General features: G+C 45.6%; 1 protein-coding gene across 2 annotated transcripts in view; it reads right to left on the reverse strand.

Moving 5' to 3' along the window:
* The window catches only part of LOC129838949 (protein O-mannosyl-transferase TMTC1-like), a 106,872-nt gene that overhangs the window by 59,265 nt on the left and 26,285 nt on the right, over nucleotides 1-21,322 (reverse strand). Inside the window, exons 5-6 of one of the 2 annotated variants that reach the window (XM_055906229.1) lie at nucleotides 6,247-6,328; nucleotides 5,879-5,982 (exon numbers count right to left, since the gene is read on the reverse strand). The exons of the other annotated variant lie outside the window; for it this stretch is intronic. Of the exons in view, the coding sequence (XP_055762204.1) occupies nucleotides 5,879-5,982; nucleotides 6,247-6,328 (186 nt within the window). The remainder of the gene's footprint in view (nucleotides 1-5,878; nucleotides 5,983-6,246; nucleotides 6,329-21,322) is intronic. 2 annotated transcript variants of the gene reach the window in all.

The raw sequence follows: 21,322 nt of genomic DNA on the forward strand, positions 1-21,322 counted from the left end.
TGATTGATTGATTGAGCTACTGACGCAGGAAAAAACTGTTGGAGTAAAAAAATGGTGTCTTTTGCTAACGTGTTTAGCTAATAGATTTACATATTGTGTCTTCCCTGTAAAACATTTTAAAAATCTGAAATGGTGGCTTTATTCACAAGATCTGTGTCTTTCATTGGGTGTCTTGGACTTGTGATTTAATGATATTTAGATGCTACTATTTAATTGTGACGCTATGCTAGCGATGCTAATCAGTGTGGGGGGGGTGGGGGGTGCTCCCGAATCCGGGTTAGGTACTCGGTAGAGGTTAAGCATCTCCAATACAAAATTAAATCTAGAATCAGCTTCCTATATTGCAACAAAGCATCCTTCACTCATGCTGCCAAACATACCCTCGTAAAACTGACCATCCTACCGATCCTCGACTTCGGTGATGTCATCTATAAAATAGTCTCCAACACTCTACTTAACAAACTGGATGCAGTCTATCACAGTGCCATCCGTTTTGTCACAAAGCCCCATACACTACCCACCATTGCGACCTGTACGCTCTCGTTGGTTGGCCCTTGCGACCTGTACGCTCTCGTTGGTTGGCCCTTGCTTCATACTCGTCGTCAAACCCACTGGCTATAGGTTATCTACAAGCCTCTGCTAGGTAAAGCCCCGCCTTATCTCAGCTCACTGGTCACCATAGCAGCACGCACTTGAAGCACGCGCTCCAGCAGGTATATCTCACTGGTCACCCCCAAAGCCAATTCCTCCTTTGGTCATCTTTCCTTCCAGTTCTCTGCTGCCAATGACTGGAACGAACTGCAAAAAATCTCTGAAGCTGGAAACACTTATCTCCCTCACTAGCTTTAAGCACCAGCTGTCAGAGCAGCTCACAGATTACTGCACCTGTACATAGCCCATCTATAATTTAGCCCAAACAATGTAGATGCCCACCCAGACCCTCCTCTTGAGTTTTAGGGGTGCGTTTGGAGTCCGCACCTCAGGAGGGGGGTACTGTAACGTCCTGACCAGAGTTCTTATGTGTTTTGCTTGTTTAGTGTTGGTCAGGACGTGAGCTGGGTGGGAATTCTATGTTGTGTGTCTAGCTAGTCTGTTTCTGTGTCCAGCCTAATATGGTTCTCAATCAGAGACAGCTGTCAATTGTTGTCCCTGATTGAGAATCATATATAGGTGGCTTGTTTTGTGTTGGGGATTGTGGGTGGTTGTTTCCTGTCTTTGTGTTTTGTCTGCACCAGCTAGGACTGTGATGGTTAGTTTGTTTTGTCATTTTGTATAGTGTCTTGTTTTGTGTTAATTAAATAATGGAAAATTACCACGCTGCACATTGGTCCTCAGATCCTTCTCGCCTCTCCTCGTCTGAGGAGGAGGACGACTTAGACTGCCGTTACAAACAACTACCTCTTCCCCTACTGTATTTATTTATTTTGCTCCTTTGCACCCCATTATTTCTATTTCTACTTTGCACATTCTTCCACTGCAAATCTACCATTCCAGTGTTTTACTTGCTATATTGTATTTACCTCGCCACCATGGCCTTTTTTTGCCTTTACTTCCATTATCTCACCTCATTTGCTCACATTGTATATAGACATATTTTTCTAGTGTATTATTGACTGTATTTACATTTACATTTACATTTAAGTCATTTAGCAGACGCTCTTATCCAGAGCGACTTACAAATTGGTGCATTCACCTTATGATATCCAGTGGAACAACCACTTTACAATAGTGCATCTAACTCTTTTAAGGGGGGGGGGAGGGGTTAGAAGGATTACTTTATCCTATCCTAGGTATTCCTTAAAGAGGTGGGGTTTCAGGTGTCTCCGGAAGGTGGTGATTGACTCCGCTGACCTGGCGTCGTGAGGGAGTTTGTTCCACCATTGGGGTGCCAGAGCAGCGAACAGTTTTGACTGGGCTGAGTGGGAACTGTACTTCCTCTGTATGTTTTGTTTATTCCATGTGTAACTCTGTGTTGTTGTATGTGTCGAATTGCTATGCTTTATCTTGGCCAGGTCGCAGTTGCAAATGAGAACTTGTTCTCAACTAGCCTACCTGGTTGAATAAAGGTGAAATAAATACATTTATTTAAAAAACAGTCAATGTGACTTGAAGTGAAATGAAACTTTGATTTGACAAAACTGCAAACGGGAAAATAAATATTTTTGTGCTTCAGTGCATTGATAAAAATGAATCCTAACACCCACACAAACGCTTATGTGCAGAAACACACAGACGTGCGCACGCATACAGTAGGGCGATGCTAGAAGTAATTTGCATGTGTGTGTTTCTGCATCCAAATGGCACCCAACCCCCTCTCTGGTCAGAAGTGCATGAGAACATGAGAACACTGTGACACCCCACTGAGATACCCTATCAGCATTCTCCTCCCACTCAGAAGAGCAGCAGCTTCAGAGATATGCATAGATTACACATTGATTCTCTCTCTGCAGCAAAACAAGCTTTCCATAGAACAGATAGGGAAAGTCAATTCTCCATTGATTTGGACAGGCGGGTTCAGATCGCCTGTTGATTTGAGAGGGGGCGCAGAGTGAATATGAACTGCTGGTATATCGTCGATTTATGGAGGAACATCTAACGCCGGGGGACGGCATGAAGTGATCTATTGACAGCTTCACCTAACCTAGTGCTATAGTAGATTGAGGGGAAATCCCTGTTGAATAGGAGGCTAGATATGTGCAATGGATGTACAGAATATCAACCTTCTCTTTCTGTTTTTGCCACACAGTCAGGCTGGCTATTAGAGAGAAAGACATACAGATAGACATAGACAGAGAGACAGGCACAAGCATGAACAAACATGAGTGCACACACGCGCGCACACACACACACACACACTCCTCCAGACTTGGCGACTGACAGAGCCAGAGAGTTAAACATGGAGGAGAGTATGCTCACCAACTGCCATGATCAGACTGGAACGGGACATAGATTCAATTGCCCCACCGCCCACAACCCCCCTCTCTCCCCACTTAGCACAACATGCACAGCATTTCCTAACAGAGAGGAGAAGACAGGGCAGGGAGAAGTGAGGGAGTGGGAAAAGGGAGAGAGGAAAATGATGCATGGATGAGAAAAAGAGAAAGAAAAGGAAAGAAAAAGAAAACGAGAGGGAGTGAAAGAGAGAGAGCACTCCAGAAAGAGAGAGCACTCCAGAAAGAGAGAGAGCACTCCAGAAAGAGAGAGAGCACTCCAGAAAGAGAGAGATCACTCCAGAAAGAGAGAGCACTCCAAAAAGAGAGAGAGCACTCCAGAAAGAGAGAGAGCACTCCAGAAAGAGAGAGAGCACTCCAGAAAGAGAGAGAGCACTCCAGAAAGAGAGAGAGCACTCCAGAAAGAGAGAGAGCACTCCAGAAAGAGAGAGAGCACTCCAGAAAGAGAGAGAGCACTCCAGAAAGAGAGAGAGCACTCCAGAAAGAGAGAGAGCACTCCAGAAAGAGAGAGAGCACTCCAAAAAAAGAGAGAGAGCACTCCAGAAAGAGAGAGAGACAGACAGAAAGAGAGAGAGAAAGACAGAAAGGGTAGAGAGAGAAAATGAGAGAGAGAGCACTCCAGAAAGAGAGAGAGAAAGACAGACAGAAGAGTTAGAGAGAAAATGAGAGCACTCCAGAAAGAGAGAGCACTCCAGAAAGAGAGAGAGACAGACAGACAGAAGAGTTAGAGAGAGAAAATGAGAGCACTCCAGAAAGAGAGAGCACTCCAGAAAGAGAGACAGACAGAAGAGTTAGAGAGAGAAAATGAGAGAGAGAGGGAGTGAAAGAAAGAGAGCACTCCAGAAAGAGAGAGACAAAGACAGAAGATTTAGAGAGAGCAAATGAGAGAGAGAGAGAGAGGGAGTGAAAGAGAGAGGGAGACATTGAGAAAGACATTGAGACAGAGAGAAATAATAATGGAGAAAATGAATAGCAGTTGCTGATAGGTAGGTGATGAGAGGTTTGAGGACTGTAGCTGTGTCTCCTCAGTCTCCTGTGTTCCAGCATGTTCTCCCTGATCAAGAGTCCTGAATTCAGGTGTCAAACCACCCAGCTTAACAGCCTTAAACACTCACAGAGTCATGATGTGAGGAGAGCACTCCACACCACCCAGCGCAGAGGACACTGACACACCAGATAGACAAATACCTTAAAATACACACACACACACACACACACACACACCCACACACACACACACAGGCATGCTCACGGGCAAACACACACACACGGGTAAATACATGCACGCACATGGGCAAACACACACACACAGAAAAAGGCAATCACAGACAATGGCACTTGATGTTTAATGGATTAGAATATTGCGCAGTATGACACTCAAGATTCTCAAAATCTTTCAGTATTGAATTTGATGTACACACTCAACTAGACAATCACACACACACACACACACACACACACACGCATACGCACACACACGCACACACTCAACTAGACAATCACACACACAACTAGATAATAACACACAAACACACCTAACCTTTATGAGAAACGAGAGAGGAATAGTAAATGCTAAATGAACAGAAATGTCACTGGTCTGCAACATGGTCAGTTGAAGATAAAAACTCCAAAGCACACCCACACACACGCCCACACACACACACACTCACGCACGCACGCCCACACACCCACACACCCACTCACGCACGCACGCACGCTCGCGCACACACACACACACACAAACACACACACACTCACGCACCCGCGTGCGCACACACACACACACACACACACACACACACACACACACACACACACACTCACACTCACACGGTGCCATTAACCAGGCTGGGCTAGACTGTTGCATATCATTCATATAGTAAACAGCTACTTCTCCTGTCACCAGCAGTTGATCAATCAGTAATATAATACTGTAACCGCAGTCCGCTTGTTTATTCAAATAAATCACTTAAGCACCTACACACACACACACACACACACACGCACACACAGGCTAGATTAATGACATAAGTGAGGCCGCTACGATGAATTATAAATGGCTTGTCAGAGAACCGCTGACATGATGGATAATCACTACAGATGGAGAGGGAATGAGTAAACACAGACACCACACCCCAAGGACGATACACACTTTTCACACACACACACACACACACACACACACACACACACACACACACACACACACACACACACACACAGCAGGTATGACACACACTTCTCATACACACATATCCATAACTGACTGATTGTCAGTATCAAAAGGACAAACACACTCTTCAAGGTTAGTCTCAATCCTCACTACGACGCGCATCTCTTCATTAAAACATATTGGAGCACACTGACTGATGGATGGATAGATAGATAGCTGGCTGGATGGAAGGTTTGTAACACTAAGACTGACATTCTCCTTTCTCAATGACAAGAGCATCCTTGAGACAGTGCCAGGAAGGAAGAAGGGAAGGAGGGAAAGAAAGACTGGGTGTATGGTATGAAGAGATTTAGGAAGTACATTTCCCAGGTGGCTTTGCAAGAGCTAATGACAGATTATCTGTTGCCCGACGACAGCTACAGTGTCTGCCACTGCAGATAGGGACCAGAGCACTACTGCTCACACACTCTTGAGGCCTACAACAATGGAGTAGGCCCTGAAGCCTGGGGAGTGGGTAGGAGGCTAACCCAGGGAGGGAGGCTGTTGTTTGGGTCTATTTGTGGGTCCATTTATGGGAGGCTGTTGTTTGGGTCTATTTGAGGGTCCATTTATGTTCATAGTCTTTTATACAACTTTTAATATGGTGGCTACATGTATCAGAAATTATGACTGAATATGACTGATTTCAATACAGTATCTTAGCGTTTTAGCATTGAAATTGATTTAACATGTCTGTGATAGGGCTAGGAATAACCTGGTGAGCAGGTGAGGAGAGAAGGAGGCTGGGTTGTCCTGCTCAGAGAAGAGAGGCATGGAGCCGCCCATCAGCCAGAGCCTGAAGGACATGATGACTGCCACCTACAGGAGGGAGGAGTGAACAGCAGGACATTACCATGCAACTAGACCTACATTTACACATATCAACATAACAGTGAAATGTCCCGAAAACGAACGTCAAACTTGTGCTTTAACCTACACATTCAACTTATATAATGTTAACTGTACCGAACATAACATCAAACAGGTGCTTTGACCTACACATTCAACATGTTTACTATACCAAACAGATGTGTACTGAGATATAGACATTGTCTTAGTTGTATGGTTGTGGTTGATACTCACATAGAGAGAGACGGCACAGGCTCGTTTGAGGAAGGGGACGGAGATTCTGAGAAGGTCCTTCATCTTGGAGCCGGAGAGGTGCCTGGAGCGCAACAACACAGAGAGATGAAAGGTCAGAGAACGGACCCATGGTATTTGAGTCAGAGGACAGACGCATAGACTTGAATCCTCCACCAGGGTTAATGGCATGTTTAGTCTCATCAGTTTACCTGTTCACCATTCCACCTGTACACTCACTAATGGCATTGAAACTCCATAATGGGGGATAGAGGAGGATGAGAGGAGAGGAGAGGAGAGGAGAAGGGAGGTGGAGAAAAGAGAGAGGAAGAGTATGAAGTGTCATATAACAGAGGTGCACAGACAGAGACCTGGGGAGAGAAAGACAAGGGGAGAGAAAGAAGAGAAGAAATCAGCAGAGACAGATAAAAGAAAGATAGAAGTGAGAATATCGGCCAGAGCAAGTCAATGAGGTACGAGAGAGAGAGAGAGAGAGTCTGGAACTCGGTTGTCTGTCTAATGCTGCAGAGACATTAGACAGAGAGGAGGAGAGTTTAAAAGAACACACCAATTGTAAACGAGTGTCATTATCTAGTCACGATGTGTGTGTAAGCCTGTGCTATGTTGTGAGGTGCATTCTAAAAATCCCACAGTCACTGAGGCAGCGAGGGAGCGAGCGAGAGAGAGAGAGATAGAGCGAGAGAGAGAGAGAAAAGAGAGAGAGAGAGAGAGAAAGAGAGAGAGAAAAGAGAGAGAGCAGGGAAAGCAGGGAGAGAAAGGGTGCAAGAGAATCCCGAGAGTCGGCGACGCTCACACCGACAGAATTCCGAGCACGGAATGTAAAGAGACATGTCGACCTTGGGAAACATTACGGATTTGAGCTGCGCTGAAGACAGATTTCACGCTGTGTAGAGGAATGAGATGTAACAAACAAACACACACATACACACAGACAGGTATTGTTGCGTTCTCAGACCTGGGCCTCTCACACTCCCCGAAGGCCTGATGGGCGAGACGTCGCACAACAGGATGTTAATGTGTCATGACAACTGTGACCGTGGTTTCAGGGAGGGATGAATGAAGAAGCGGAGGGAGGGGGTTCCTTCGGGCGTGGAGGGGAGAGACATTGAGATGTGGTTGATTGTTCAAGAGTTGTTCAAGAGATTCAAGAGATTGTTCAAGAGTAGAGTTGGAGCTAGGAGTCACCTTCCTCACACTGCTTAGTGATGCAGTGTGTGTGTGTGTGTGCGTGTATTGTCTGTCTTAGACATTATACACCAGGGATCAGTTACACACCATGGAAACGTAGACAGACAACACACACACACACGTCTTGTTTGCTGCAAAGAGAGAGAGCGCAGCCCCGCTATCAGCTCAGTGGGGGGAAAGGCCCGGGGGGAGTGTTCAGTACAGGAGTTCTGGATCAATGGCAGCGCCTCTCTACTTTCATACTGACCTTCAAACCAACCACTTTGTTTAAGGTACAGAGCAAAGAAATATGTCTCACACACACAGAGTTATGCTTTCCACACCCAGCAAAAAGGAACGAGTTATGCCTCTTCGTGTGTGTGTGTGTGTGTGTGTGTGTGTGTGTGTGTGTGTGTGTGTGTGTGTGTGTGTGTGTGTGTGTGTGTGTGTGTGTGTGTGTGTGTGTGTGTGTAAGAGAGTGCAAGCATGCAGCATTCATGGTTGATGAAGTGTGTGTGTTGGATTGGCCGGCACACTCTCCTTCTCAGGGGCGACTGGACAAAGCGGTCCCCAGCGTCTGCCTCACACCTCAGGTCACACCTCAGGTCACACCTCAGGTCTCCTCTGGGTCAAAAGGGCCGTAGGGACTTCTGTTCCTGTGGTGTGATGGGTGATGTAATGTGAAAGGCTGCTCACACAGCTACCGTGGAGTAGAGGCCAATCGCATCATGCAATGTGTGTGTGTGTGTTCATCTCTTGGTAGCCCTTCCCTGTGTCTGCTGCCTAATGTCTGCCCCGCCCCATCCCATTCCTTCACTACAGAGAGTGGATCCTGCCCCCTCTTCCTCTATGGGGCCCCTCCACTGTCTACAGAAACACAATCATCTCCCAGGCTATTCTCCTCAAGTGGGGAATAAATAAATAACCTCATAACACAAACACAATGGAACAGGAGTCCAGTGAAACTGTAGAAGGTCATCTGATTGGACCCTGCTGCAGTGCTGTAGTAGCCTCTGTAATACATCTGAACACACCGTCCCCCTGTGTCTGTTCAGCACAGATGCACACACACTCACTCACGACAGACAGACACACAAGGATGACAGGCACACACACACACACTTATGACAGGCACACACACAAGGATGACAAGCACACACACACACACACACACAGAGATGCATACACACAGAAGCTTTTACACACTTTTACACAATTATTTAACACACACACATAAAAAGGGCGCTGTCCCTGGTCCGGGGGCACTGGCTGACACAGACTAGTTGATATTTGTACAGCAGTCATGCTGAATCTCTGTTCCTGCTGCTTCTCCGTGTTGAGTAAATGATGTGTTCTTTGCTTCCTTATCGTACAACGCTGAGTTCAAACAGAAAGGGTGATCAGAGGCTGGGCGCTACGGCAACCAACCCCGCTAGGCTGGCGCAACCCACCGCGTTCATTTATGCTCACGGTTTATTAACTAGACAGAAGGAAAGGAAGTGCAGTATGCTGAGAAGAAGTTTTGGTGGAGACAGGAAAGACATGCATGTGTAAGGGCTGTCGTTCTCCTCATCCTCGGACGAAGAGAGGAGAGAAGGATCAGTAGACCAAAATGCAGCATTCGGGAAATAAGCCATCTTTTTATTTGTAACGACGATGGCAACACGAAAAACAAAACACTTTCAAAATTACAAAACAAGAAAACGACGTAGACGAAAAACCTGAACATGAACTTACATAACTAACGTAAAACTCACGGACAGGAACAGACTACATCAAAACGAAACAAACATCCAAACAGTCCCGTATGGTGCAAACATAACACAGATACGGAAGACAATCACCCACCAACAAACAGTGAGAACACCCTACCTAAATATGACTCTTAATTAGAGGAAAACGCAAACCACCTGCCTCTAATTAAGAGCCATACCAGGCAACCCAAAACCAACATAGAAACAGAAAACATAGACTGCCCACCCAAAACACACGCCCTGACCATAAACACATACAAAAACAACATAAAACAGGTCAGGACCGTTACAGCATGCAATGTTAGGTGTTGTATCAATGGTGTGAGGTAAGGCATGGTCATACCAGTGTTTGGTAACCTGACAGTCACCCAGACACCTCAATGTAACTTAGGAGTGTACTTCAAGGAGTCGAAGGAACAAGACATGCAGATGGATAGGGAGTACAAACACACACTATAAAATAGCTTTGGAGTGAAACACACACACACACACACACACACACTATAAGACACACACACACACACACACACACGATAAAACCCACACACACTACAAAATAGCTTTGGAGTGAAACACACACACACACACTATAAAACACACACACACACACAAACACACACTACAAAATAGCTTTGGAGTGAAGGAGGAACAGAATGTGATAGGCCAGAGAAGAAGGAGTGTGTGAAACCTATACACACAGACTCAATCTCACACACACAAGAGACCACTTTTATCCTTCAAGAAAGGGATAGCACTAAACTACAGCAAAGTGGTGTGGTTTGGATGCTGAATCACTGAGCAGTGACAGAGCAGACTATCCTGGAGGGAGGAAGAGAGGAGGAGAGGGGGGTTGGAGAAGTGGGGACAGTTATATGAGATCTTTTAAATCCATGATGAATGTTTCCTTTGTTCAAATCCTGCAGGAGATATCCTGCCAAACAATCTCCTCTGTTGCCATTGCTTTAAAACACACACGTTATGTGATTCGGTCAGGGTTTTCCCCCCATGTTCATTAAGTCATAATCAAGATTAGGTTGCAGGGCTTTGAGAGCAGTGAAGCACGGAAATAACACTCATCCCCCTGCTAGATAGGGTCGAAGTCTGAATTATATAATCCCCAAGAGAAAGATTAGGATTGGGCATCCTTACAGAAATACAAAATTGAGTGCGTGTGTGTAACATGAGGTCTGCCATAGGCTTGACTGCCAATGCTGACTAGTCATTTATCATACACAGAGAAACACACACACACACCTTTTTGCTTACCTATCAACTCTGCACAGACCTTTTAACGAGGCCCAGAGGCGTATCAGTAGAAGTGTAGAGGGGCATCTCTCCATATCCCCTCACCTTAGCCTCAATCTCACAATCAGCCTGTTTACTGAGAAACTTCTTGCTTTGCTGTTTTTTAAATCACTCCAGTTCCTCACAGGCTGGAATTGAATGCTGTAGGGGAACTAAATTGAGAGGGTAGAGTGATTACAGACACACGCGCACACACACACACACACACACAGATCGGATTCATTATAGTACACGTAGCGCTCTACTGCTAGTCAGTTCCATTATTGACCAATCAGCGTACATTCAGAGCTAGCTTGCTAAACTGAAATTAACACAGCTTAGTGACAAAAGGCTCTCATGACAAAAGGCCCACAGCCCCAAATCACGCAAGACCAGGAAATGGGTTCTGCTCTGCTGAGCCTGCTGCTTCATGCTCATTAGGACAGTGGGCTCCATTTTGGCTCTGATTTAGGCAGTTTCCTCCCAGTGAGGAGGTTCTGTCATACGGAGAGGGTTACTATGTGCTCCATCGTGTGGCTGCAGGACTCTACCTCATTAGTGTGTGAGGGAACTTGAAAGGGGTATTGTAGTTTGGTCGTAGGCTTACCCAGGTAATTGGCAAAGGTGGTTGCGTTTGAGAGAGGTTTTGTGTATCTTCGGGTATGCACAGTAGTGTGTGAGGGTGTTAGTGCGGATGTACCTCCGCTTGCCGGGAAGGTATCGTTCCAGGTACACTGTGTAGTGTGTGTGTGTTTCTGTTCCCTGGGCTGTGTGAGGACATAACAACGACAACCCATCACAGCTGCGAGTTAATAGGGAAGAGTGCAGGGATACATTTACCAATCCCCTTCACCTCGTTCACCCTGGGATTTAAAAACATTTAAAAACAAAACGCTTTTCACATCAGTCTGATGTCCCCATTAATTCACATCTGTCCATAAGCCACTGGAAAGCTCCCCGCATTTCATGGAAATATGGAATTACATGAGAGAGAGAGCGCGCGAGAGAGAGAGAGAGAGAGAGACAGAGAGACAGAGCAACCTGCACATGTCCTCTCTGCTTATTGTCATTGTTCAATGTATGGTTACTTTGACCCTTGATTATTGTTGTTAATGTTGTCCCGTAGACAATTATTATTATTTGTATTATGTTAATATTGTACATCTACATTGTTACGTCATGCCAATAAAGCAAATTGAATTGAGAGACAGAGACAGAGAGAGACAGAGAGAGAGACAGAGAGAGAGACAGAGAGAGAGACAGAGAGAGAGACAGAGAGAGAGACAGAGAGAGAGACAGAGAGAGAGACAGAGAGAGAGACAGAGAGAGAGACAGAGAGAGAGACAGAGAGAGAGACAGAGAGAGACAGAGAGAGACAGAGAGAGACAGAGAGAAGGAGAAAGGAGAGATGGAGTCAGTGAGAAGGAGAGGTGACTGTGAAGGAGACATGTATAATACATGTCATGTCATTGAGAGATAGAGAGAGAGAGAGAGCGAGAAGGTATTGTAATGCAGAGGATGGTGATGGTGCTGAGGGCCAGGGTCAGCCCCTCTCTAGTCCTCTTTAGGAATAGGAAGGCAGAGGAACGTGCCAGGAAAACCAAAAGACTAGGACATTCAGGAAATGGTCAGCCATGAATTCAACTGACAAATATGTTCCCATCTGCGCCTACAGTACGTCTTCCATAGATAGAACTCAGGGACTTGAGTTAGATGATTGCTAAAGCATAAAGACCCCTCCCTGTCTGTTTCCCTGTCTATATCACCAGACGATTTCTTAGGGGTGAGGGTCCTATATGCTCTATGCTTTTGCAATCATCTCCCTCAGGCATGAGTTGTATTTACACAATCCATGTAGGCAGTCACAGTAGGTGATGTTATGTGGCTGTCGAACTCGAACGTCCCTCTATAATGTCTGCAGTAAGTGCACACTGCTTGACGTCCTATATGGTATAGCAGGTAGGCAATCATCTGAACACACTCCCCCTCACACTGCAAGTTTCACTCAGTTTCTCCTTTACCAACATAACCCACTTACGTTACAATCTCCATCATTCCACATCTACACTAACAGCTTTAACAAGAAACCTTACACACACACCACAGGAGGTTAGTGGTACCTTAATTGAGGAGGATGGGCTCGTGGTAGCGGCTGGAGTAGAATGGGTGGAATGGTATCAAATACATGGTTTGATGCCATTCCATTCGCTCCGTTCCAGACATTACTATGAGCTGTCCTCCCCTAAGCAGCCTCCACTGACTCACACACACTCTCTCTCACACACACACACTGGGGCTGTGACGAAACCAGTATGGCAATATTTTTTCCCATGGCAAACACGAAGCAGACCAAACTCTTTGGCCCTTTAAAAACCTGCTGTGTGTAAATAACTGTGACTGTCACAACTTCTGGCGAAGTTTGATGCCTCTCCTTGTTCGGGAGGTGTTCGGTGGTCGACGTCGCCAGTCTTCTAGCCATCGCCGATCCATTTTTCATTTTCGATTTGTTTTGTCTCGTTTTTCCACACACCTGGTTCTCATTTCCCTCATTATGTGTTGTGTATTTAACCCTCTGTTCCCCCCATGTCTTTGTGTGGTATTGTTTATTGTAAGTGCTTGTGCACATTATGTTTGACTGGTGCGCGTCGGGTTATTGTGCCCATACTTTGTATTTCTTATGCCGTTGGTTTTACTATTAAACTGCTCCGGCTATTATCAAGTTCTGCTCTCCTGCGTCTGACTTCCCTGCCACCAGATAGACACCCCTTACAGTAACTCTGGATGACAACATACTTAAAATTACTATTTCAAATTAGAGTGGTGTTCCTGAAGAAGTTAAATCTGCTTTGTGTTTTGTTTCCTTGCCACGGCACTAGCGAGTATCGCGATACTGGTGTCGTCCCGGCCCTAACACACACACACACACACACAACTGTATAGGTAGGATAATGATGTTCTACAGAGGCAGTGTGGTACCAGAGTGGTAGTGAATAGGCTGCTGGGGAAACGGACAGGGCTCCATGCTGATTGTATTAGCATGTTAATAGTATTCAGTTCTATTTCTGGCTGCTGGTTATTAATACTGAGGCCCAGCGCTGAGAACAGCCCCTTCATTAGTAACTCTGCAGATACTACGGACCAAGATGTACTGACACACACACACACACACACACAGATGGACAAAGACGCACGCACGGACACACACACACACACACAGATGGACAAAGACGCACGCACGGACACACACACACACCGGCAGACATGCATAAAATGCCTGTCCTAAAGGAGAGAACATATTCCTTGACATGGAGCAGCAGAGGGTTTTCCTGCAGCGTGTTTTCTCTCTGGGACTTATTCAGGAGTAATGGGCAGAGCTCATCCACCAGGAGAAGATAGAAACCACCAGGGAGGTGAAGTGGTCGTCCAGACAAGAAAGACACAGGAAGAAAAAGAGAATGAGAACAAAAAAGAGATGGGGAGAGGTTCTCATGGGAATCTATAAACTCAGCATAAGTATATGCACTGTACACCCAACACACAAAAACACAAGTGCTCAGCATTCCCGAGCACACACCCATCGTACCAGTCGACAGTTGTGCATGGGAACCAGATATGCTTCAACCCTAACCCTCCCACTACACTTACACACACCCCACCTGGGACAGGCCCGCCAATCATCGGTGTTGTAATGGCTGTTGAAGTCGTTCTCCTCCTCAGACGAGGAGGAGCATGGATCGGACCAACACGCAGAGTGGAAAGTAGTCATTATTTCATGAACGTAAAACTGAACACTTACACATACAAAAACAACAAACGTGACCAAACCGAAAACAGTCCAGTGTGACACGAACACAGACACGAGATAGAAACACCCACAAAACACACGTGAAACCCAGGTTGCCTAAGTATGATTCTCAATCAGGGACAACGATTGACAGCTGTCTCTGATTGAGAATCATACCCGGCCGAACACAAACATCCCAACATAGAAAATAACACATAGACAACCCACCCCAACTCACGCCCTGACCAACTAAATAAATACAAGAAAAAGGAAAAACAGGTCAGGAACGTGACAGGTGTGGGAATGAAAGAGAGGCATTCTGGTCTGCTACAGACCCTCAACCCTGGCCAATAGGATCAGTACAGTGCTTTCAGAAAGAATTCATACCACTTGTTTTATTCCACATTTTGTGGTCTTACAGCCTGAATTCAAAATGGATTACATAGATGTTTATTAATTGTTTTGCTAATGTATTGAAAATGAAATACAGAAATATCTCATTTACATAAGTATTGACACCCCTGAGTCAATACATGTTAAAATCACATTTGGCAGCGATTACAGCTGTGATTCTTTCTGGGTAAGTCTGGAAGAGCTTTGCACACCTGGATTGTACAATATTTGCACATTATTATTTGTATAATTCTTCAAACTCTGTCCAGTTGGTTGTTGGTCATTGTTAGACAGCCATTTTCAAGTCTTGCCATAGATTTTCAAGACAATTTTAGTCAAAACTGTAACTAGGCCACTCAGGAACATTCAATGTCATCTTGGTAAGCAACTCCTGTGTATATTTGACCTACTATTTTAGGTTTTTGTCATGCTGAAAGGTGAGTTTGTCTCCATGTTACGCCCTGACCGTAGAGAGCCTTTTTATGTCTCCATTTGGTTTGGTCAGGGTGTGATTTGGGTGGGCATTCTATGTCCTTTATTTCTATGATTTGTGTTTCTATGTTTTGGCCGGGTATGGTTCTCAATCAGGGACAGCTGTCTATCGTTGTCTCTGATTGGGAATCATACTTAGGCAGCCCTTTTTCCCACATGTGATTGTGGGTTGTTATCTTTGTTAGTGGCACTATAGCACTGTTAAGCTTCACGGTCGTTTTCTTGGCAACATTAAAATTTAAATAAAATGTACACTCGCTACGCCTTTGTCTCCTTCCGACGACGGCCGTGACACCCAGTGTCTGTTGGAAAGCAGACTGAACCATTTATTTTTATCATTTAAAAAACTCCTTAGTCCTTGCCAATGACAAGCATATCCATGCAGCCACCACCATGCTTGAAAATATGAAGAGTGGAAACTCAGTGATGTGTTGGATTTGCCCCAAACATAACGCATTGTTTTCAGGATATAAAGTTAATTTCTTTGACACATTTCTTGAAGTTTTACTTTATTGCCTTATTGCAAACAGGATGCATGTTTTGGAATATTTTTATTCTGTACTGACTTCCATCTTTTCACTCTGTCATTTAGGTTAGTAATGTGGAGTAACTAAAATGTTGTTGATCCATCCTCAGTTTTCTCCTATCACAGCCAATAAACTCTGCAACTGTTTTAAAGTCACCATTGGCCTCATGGGAAAATCCCTGAGCGGTTTCCTTCCTCTCCGGCAACTAAGTTAGGGAGGACGCCTGTATCTTTGCAGTGACTCGGTGTACAGAACAGGGCTCCGGGCAGCCGAGCGGAAATGGAGGAAAACTCCGCCTCCCTGCGGACCTGGCATCCTTTCACTCCCTCCTCTCTACATTTTCCTCTTCTGTCTCTGCTGCTAAAGCCACTTTCTACCACTCTAAATTCCAAGCATCTGCCTCTAACCCTAGGAAGCTCTTTGCCACCTTCTCCTCCCTCCTGAATCCTCCTCCCCCTCCCCCCCCCTCCTCCCTCTCTGCAGACGACTTCGTCAACCATTTCGAAAAGAAGGTCGACGACATCCGATCCTCGTTTGCTAAGTCTAACGACACCGCTGGTTCTGCTCACACTGCCCTACCCTGTGCTCTAACCTCTTTCTCCCCTCTCTCTCCAGATGAAATCTCGCGTCTTGTGACGGCCGGCCGCCCAACAACCTGCCCGCTTGACCCTATCCCCTCCTCTCTTCTCCAGACCATTTCCGGAGACCTTCTCCCTTACCTCACCTCGCTCATCAACTCATCCTTGACCGCTGGCTACGTCCCTTCCGTCTTCAAGAGAGCGAGAGTTGCACCCCTTCTGAAAAAACCTACACTCGATCCCTCCGATGTCAACAACTACAGACCAGTATCCCTTCTTTCTTTTCTCTCCAAAACTCTTGAACGTGCCGTCCTTGGCCAGCTCTCCTGCTATCTCTCTCAGAATGACCTTCTTGATCCAAATCAGTCAGGTTTCAAGACTAGTCACTCAACTGAGACTGCTCTTCTCTGTATCACGGAGGCGCTCCGCACTGCTAAAGCTAACTCTCTCTCCTCTGCTCTCATCCTTCTAGACCTATCGGCTGCCTTCGATACTGTGAACCATCAGATCCTCCTCTCCACCCTCTCCGAGTTGGGCATCTCCGGCGCGGCCCACGCTTGGATTGCGTCCTACCTGACAGGTCGCTCCTACCATGTGGCGTGGCGAGAATCTGTCTCCTCACCACGCGCTCTCACCACTGGTGTCCCCCAGGGCTCTGTTCTAGGCCCTCTCCTATTCTCGCTATACACCAAGTCACTTGGCTCTGTCATAACCTCACATGGTCTCTCCTATCATTGCTATGCAGACGACACACAATTAATCTTCTCCTTTCCCCCTTCTGATGACCAGGTGGAGAATCGCATCTCTGCATGTCTGGCAGACATATCAGTGTGGATGACGGATCACCACCTCAAGCTGAACCTCGGCAAGACGGAGCTGCTCTTCCTCCCGGGGAAGGACTGCCCGTTCCATGATCTCGCCATCACGGTTGACAACTCCATTGTGTCCTCCTCCCAGAGCGCTAAGAACCTTGGCGTGATCCTGGACAACACCCTGTCGTTCTCAACTAACATCAAGGCGGTGGCCCGTTCCTGTAGGTTCATGCTCTACAACATCCGCAGAGAACGACCCTGCCTCACACAGGAAGCGGCGCAGGTCCTAATCCAGGCACTTGTCATCTCCCGTCTGGATTACTGCAACTCGCTGTTGGCTGGGCTCCCTGCCTGTGCCATTAAACCCCTACAACTCATCCAGAACGCCGCAGCCCGTCTGGTGTTCAACCTTCCCAAGTTCTCTCACGTCACCCCGCTCCTCCGCTCTCTCCACTGGCTTCCAGTTGAAGCTCGCATCCGCTACAAGACCATGGTGCTTGCCTACGAAGCTGTGAGGGGAACGGCACCTCAGTACCTTCAGGCTCTGATCAGGCCCTACACCCAAACAAGGGCACTGCGTTCATCCGCCTCTGGCCTGCTCGCCTCCCTACCACTGAGGAAGTACAGTTCCCGCTCAGCCCAGTCAAAACTGTTCGCTGCTCTGGCACCCCAATGGTGGAACAAACTCCCTCACGACGCCAGGACAGCGGAGTCAATCACCACCTTCCGGAGACACCTGAAACCCCACCTCTTCAAGGAATACCTAGGATAGGATAAAGCAATCCTTCTGACCCCCCCCCCCCCCCTTAAAAGATTTAGATGCACTATTGTAAAGTGGCTGTTCCACTGGATGTCATAAGGTGAATGCACCAATTTGTAAGTCGCTCTGGATAAGAGCGTCTGCTAAATGACTTAAATGTAAAAATGTAAATGTACTGATACACCATCCAAAGTATAATTCATAACTTCACTATGGTCAAAAGGATATTCAATGTCTGTTTGTTTTTTTACCCATCAATAGGTGCCATTCTTTGCGAGGCATTGGAAAAACACCCTGGTCTTTGTGGTTGGTACAGTGAGGAGGTAGTCATTAAAAAATCACATTAAAACACTATTATCGCACACAGAATGAGTCCATGCAACTTATTATGTGATTTTGAAAGCACATTTTCACATCTGAACTTAATTTAGGCTTGCCATAACAAAGAGGTTGAATACTTACTGACTCAAGACATTTCAGATTTAAATTTTTATTAATTAGTAAAAGTATCTAAAAACATGATTCCACTTTGAATTTATGGGATATTGTGTGTAAGCCAGTGACACAAAATCTCAATTAATCCATTTTAAATTCAGGCTGTAACACAACAAAATTAGGAAAAGGTCAAGGGGTGTGAATTCCTTCTGAAGGCACTGTAGATCAGCCAAAGGTAGAGAGGCACAGAGGCTGTGATCAACAATTACAAAATCAGATATATGCAAACACTCCTGTATTGCACAAACTGAATAACACAGACACACACACACACTCAGTAACTGAACTTACATTGTGGACATTGTGTGGTTGTGCAGCAGAGAAAAATGTTTGAGCATTGAACTTGAGGCTGAGTCGGCAGGATTACAAGTCAAATCTGAGATCAGCAAAGCGAGGGTGTTGAGGTAGAGTTAGTGGTTTACTGCATGTCTACACCAGGAGTAAAAACATTACAGTAAGACACTCTGTTCAGTCGATAACGAGGCCGAGCCAGTGTGTTAAAGTTAATTATGTTTGGCCTCATTGTTTTTGAAATGAGCCCACTGGCTTTATCTGACTTGGAACCGGGCTTTCTCTAAAACAAGAGGCCAAATGAGAATTCAATTATCTGCCAGAGTGAACCATCATCTCTAATCAATGACTAATGAAACCTCACTGCCAGAGAACTCTAAGCCACTCAGGGCCTGGTTTGGGTACACTGAAGAGGTGTGTGTGTGTGTGAGAGTTATAATATTACGGTTACCACTGAAGTAACAAACAAGTCGGCTCCATAGAGTGGTTAAACCACAGTACGCCTCTAAGAAAGGAGATCGAGAGGGAGAGCAGAGAGGAAGAGGCATAGGAAGATACGGAGCGAGGGGAGTGCAGAAGGAGACACATACTCATATTCATAAATCCTTGAGAGCTATGTACACACAGGCTCCCTAGCTGCTAATTAGGAACGTCCAGAAGATACATCGAGCAGATGCTCCACTGAGCTACGAAAACAAATCTCTCTCTCTCTCTCTTTTCCTCTGGGTGTGATACAGTCAATTGTGCTGAGTCACAGAACGTTGTCTCAAAAAGGCATAATCACACTCACACCCCAGGTCATTAAGATTTGATGAGAGCTGGGTCTCTATCTCTGCCGGTGTGTCCAGGTGTGTTGTTGTGTGAGCAGCTGCGCAGGCAGAGTGACAGCACAGTCATCTAATATCCATAGAGTAACAGAGAGATGGCAGCTCCATCACTCAGCAGGCACCACCAGTCCCTTTCCATCCACCTTTCACTCAGTCACCCACACACAGACACTGACTCAGTTTACAGTGAAGGGGAAGGAAGGAGGGAATACAAAAAATAGATTTTTACAATACACAATAAACAAATAACCTCATGACAATTCATAGACAGATCTTATGCATAAAGTATATCATGTTGCAGATTTCCCAGAACCCCTTTCATAAAATCTAATAACAATTCAACCTTGTGCTGAATAGAAAAAGTAAAATATCCCTTTCAACCTTACAGTGCAGTAAAAAGTATACAGCAATATCGTACAGGGAGGACTGGTAATGCACATTTGAAGGAAAACTTTAAAGTTGAACACTCAAGAAAAAACGATCTTATGAAAAAAAGTACATGTCATGTTTTAACAGATTTCAAGCTAATCTTATAATTTAACGTTTGTTAACTTTTGTCTCTGAAGTGTCTAAGGGCACTAAAAAGGGTCCATATAAAGGGTTAACTTCATCCCCTTACTGTTCCAAAGTGCATAGCAATATTGTGTGACGCAGAAATTGTACTGTAGATATAACTTTACTCAGTGAAACTTCAGTGGAGAGACATAGTATATTGAGCACACTAAACTCTTTGGAAATCTCTTAAAACGCTAAACATGATCAACTTTTAATAATACAGACAGAAGGAACAAAGAAAATAGCCACAAACAGGTGAGTAGAGAGATTGCAAGGATGTTTTATGTATTCTCTTGTTTTCTTAATTTAATGTAGACATAATTTGGGTTAAAATTCTCTTTGGTAAAATGACTCATTTATATGCCATGTAAAGAAATGATTTATCAAGATTGATCCCATATGTGATCCCACTTGTCATCTCCCGTCTGGATTACTGCAACTCGCTGTTGGCTGGGCTCCCTGCCTGTGCCATTAAACCCCTACAACTCATCCAGAACGCCGCAGCCCGTCTGGTGTTCAACTTTCCCAAGTTCTCTCACGTCACCCCGCTCCTCCGCTCTCTCCACTGGCTTCCAGTTGAAGCTCGCATCCGCTACAAGACCATGGTGCTTGCCTACGGAGCTGTGAGGGGAACGGCACCTCCGTACCTTCAGGCTCTGATCAGGCCCTACACCCAAACAAGGGCACTGCGTTCATCCACCTCTGGCCTGCTCGCCTCCCTACCTCTGAGGAAGTACAGTTCCCGCTCAGCCCAGTCAAAACTGTTCGCTGCTCTGGCACCCCAATGGTGGAACAAACTCCCTTACGACGCCAGGTCAACGGAGTCAATCACCACCTTCCGGAGACACCTGAAACCCCACCTCTTTAAGGAATACCTAGGATAGGATAAAGTAATCCTTCTAACCCCCCCCCCCCCCTTAAAAGAGTTAGATGCACTATTGTAAAGTGGTTGTTCCACTGGATATCATAAGGTGAATGCACCAATTTGTAAGTCGCTCTGGATAAGAGCTTCTGCTAAATGACTTAAATGTAAATGTAATGTAAATGATCCGATCAGAATAAAACATCTCAACTGGAAACTATGAAAAGCAGCACCACGGGGTACTGACTCCAGGAAATGGTTTATGGTTTCACCTCTGGTTTCTGTCTAGATTTGGAAACCTCCAGCAGTCGCCTGTCTGTGCTCGGTCTGTCTACATGTGTTTACTGAGCCATTCACCACTTCATATGGACACAACTTCTGCAAGGCCTGTATCAGCGGGTATTGGGTTACCACTGACCTGAGCCAGTGTCCAATGTGTAAAGAGAAATTCTACAGAAAACCTGAGCTTCGTGTCAA

This window comes from Salvelinus fontinalis, chromosome 39 (assembly GCF_029448725.1).
Source record: "Salvelinus fontinalis isolate EN_2023a chromosome 39, ASM2944872v1, whole genome shotgun sequence".
Taxonomy (NCBI): Eukaryota; Metazoa; Chordata; class Actinopteri; order Salmoniformes; family Salmonidae; genus Salvelinus; species Salvelinus fontinalis.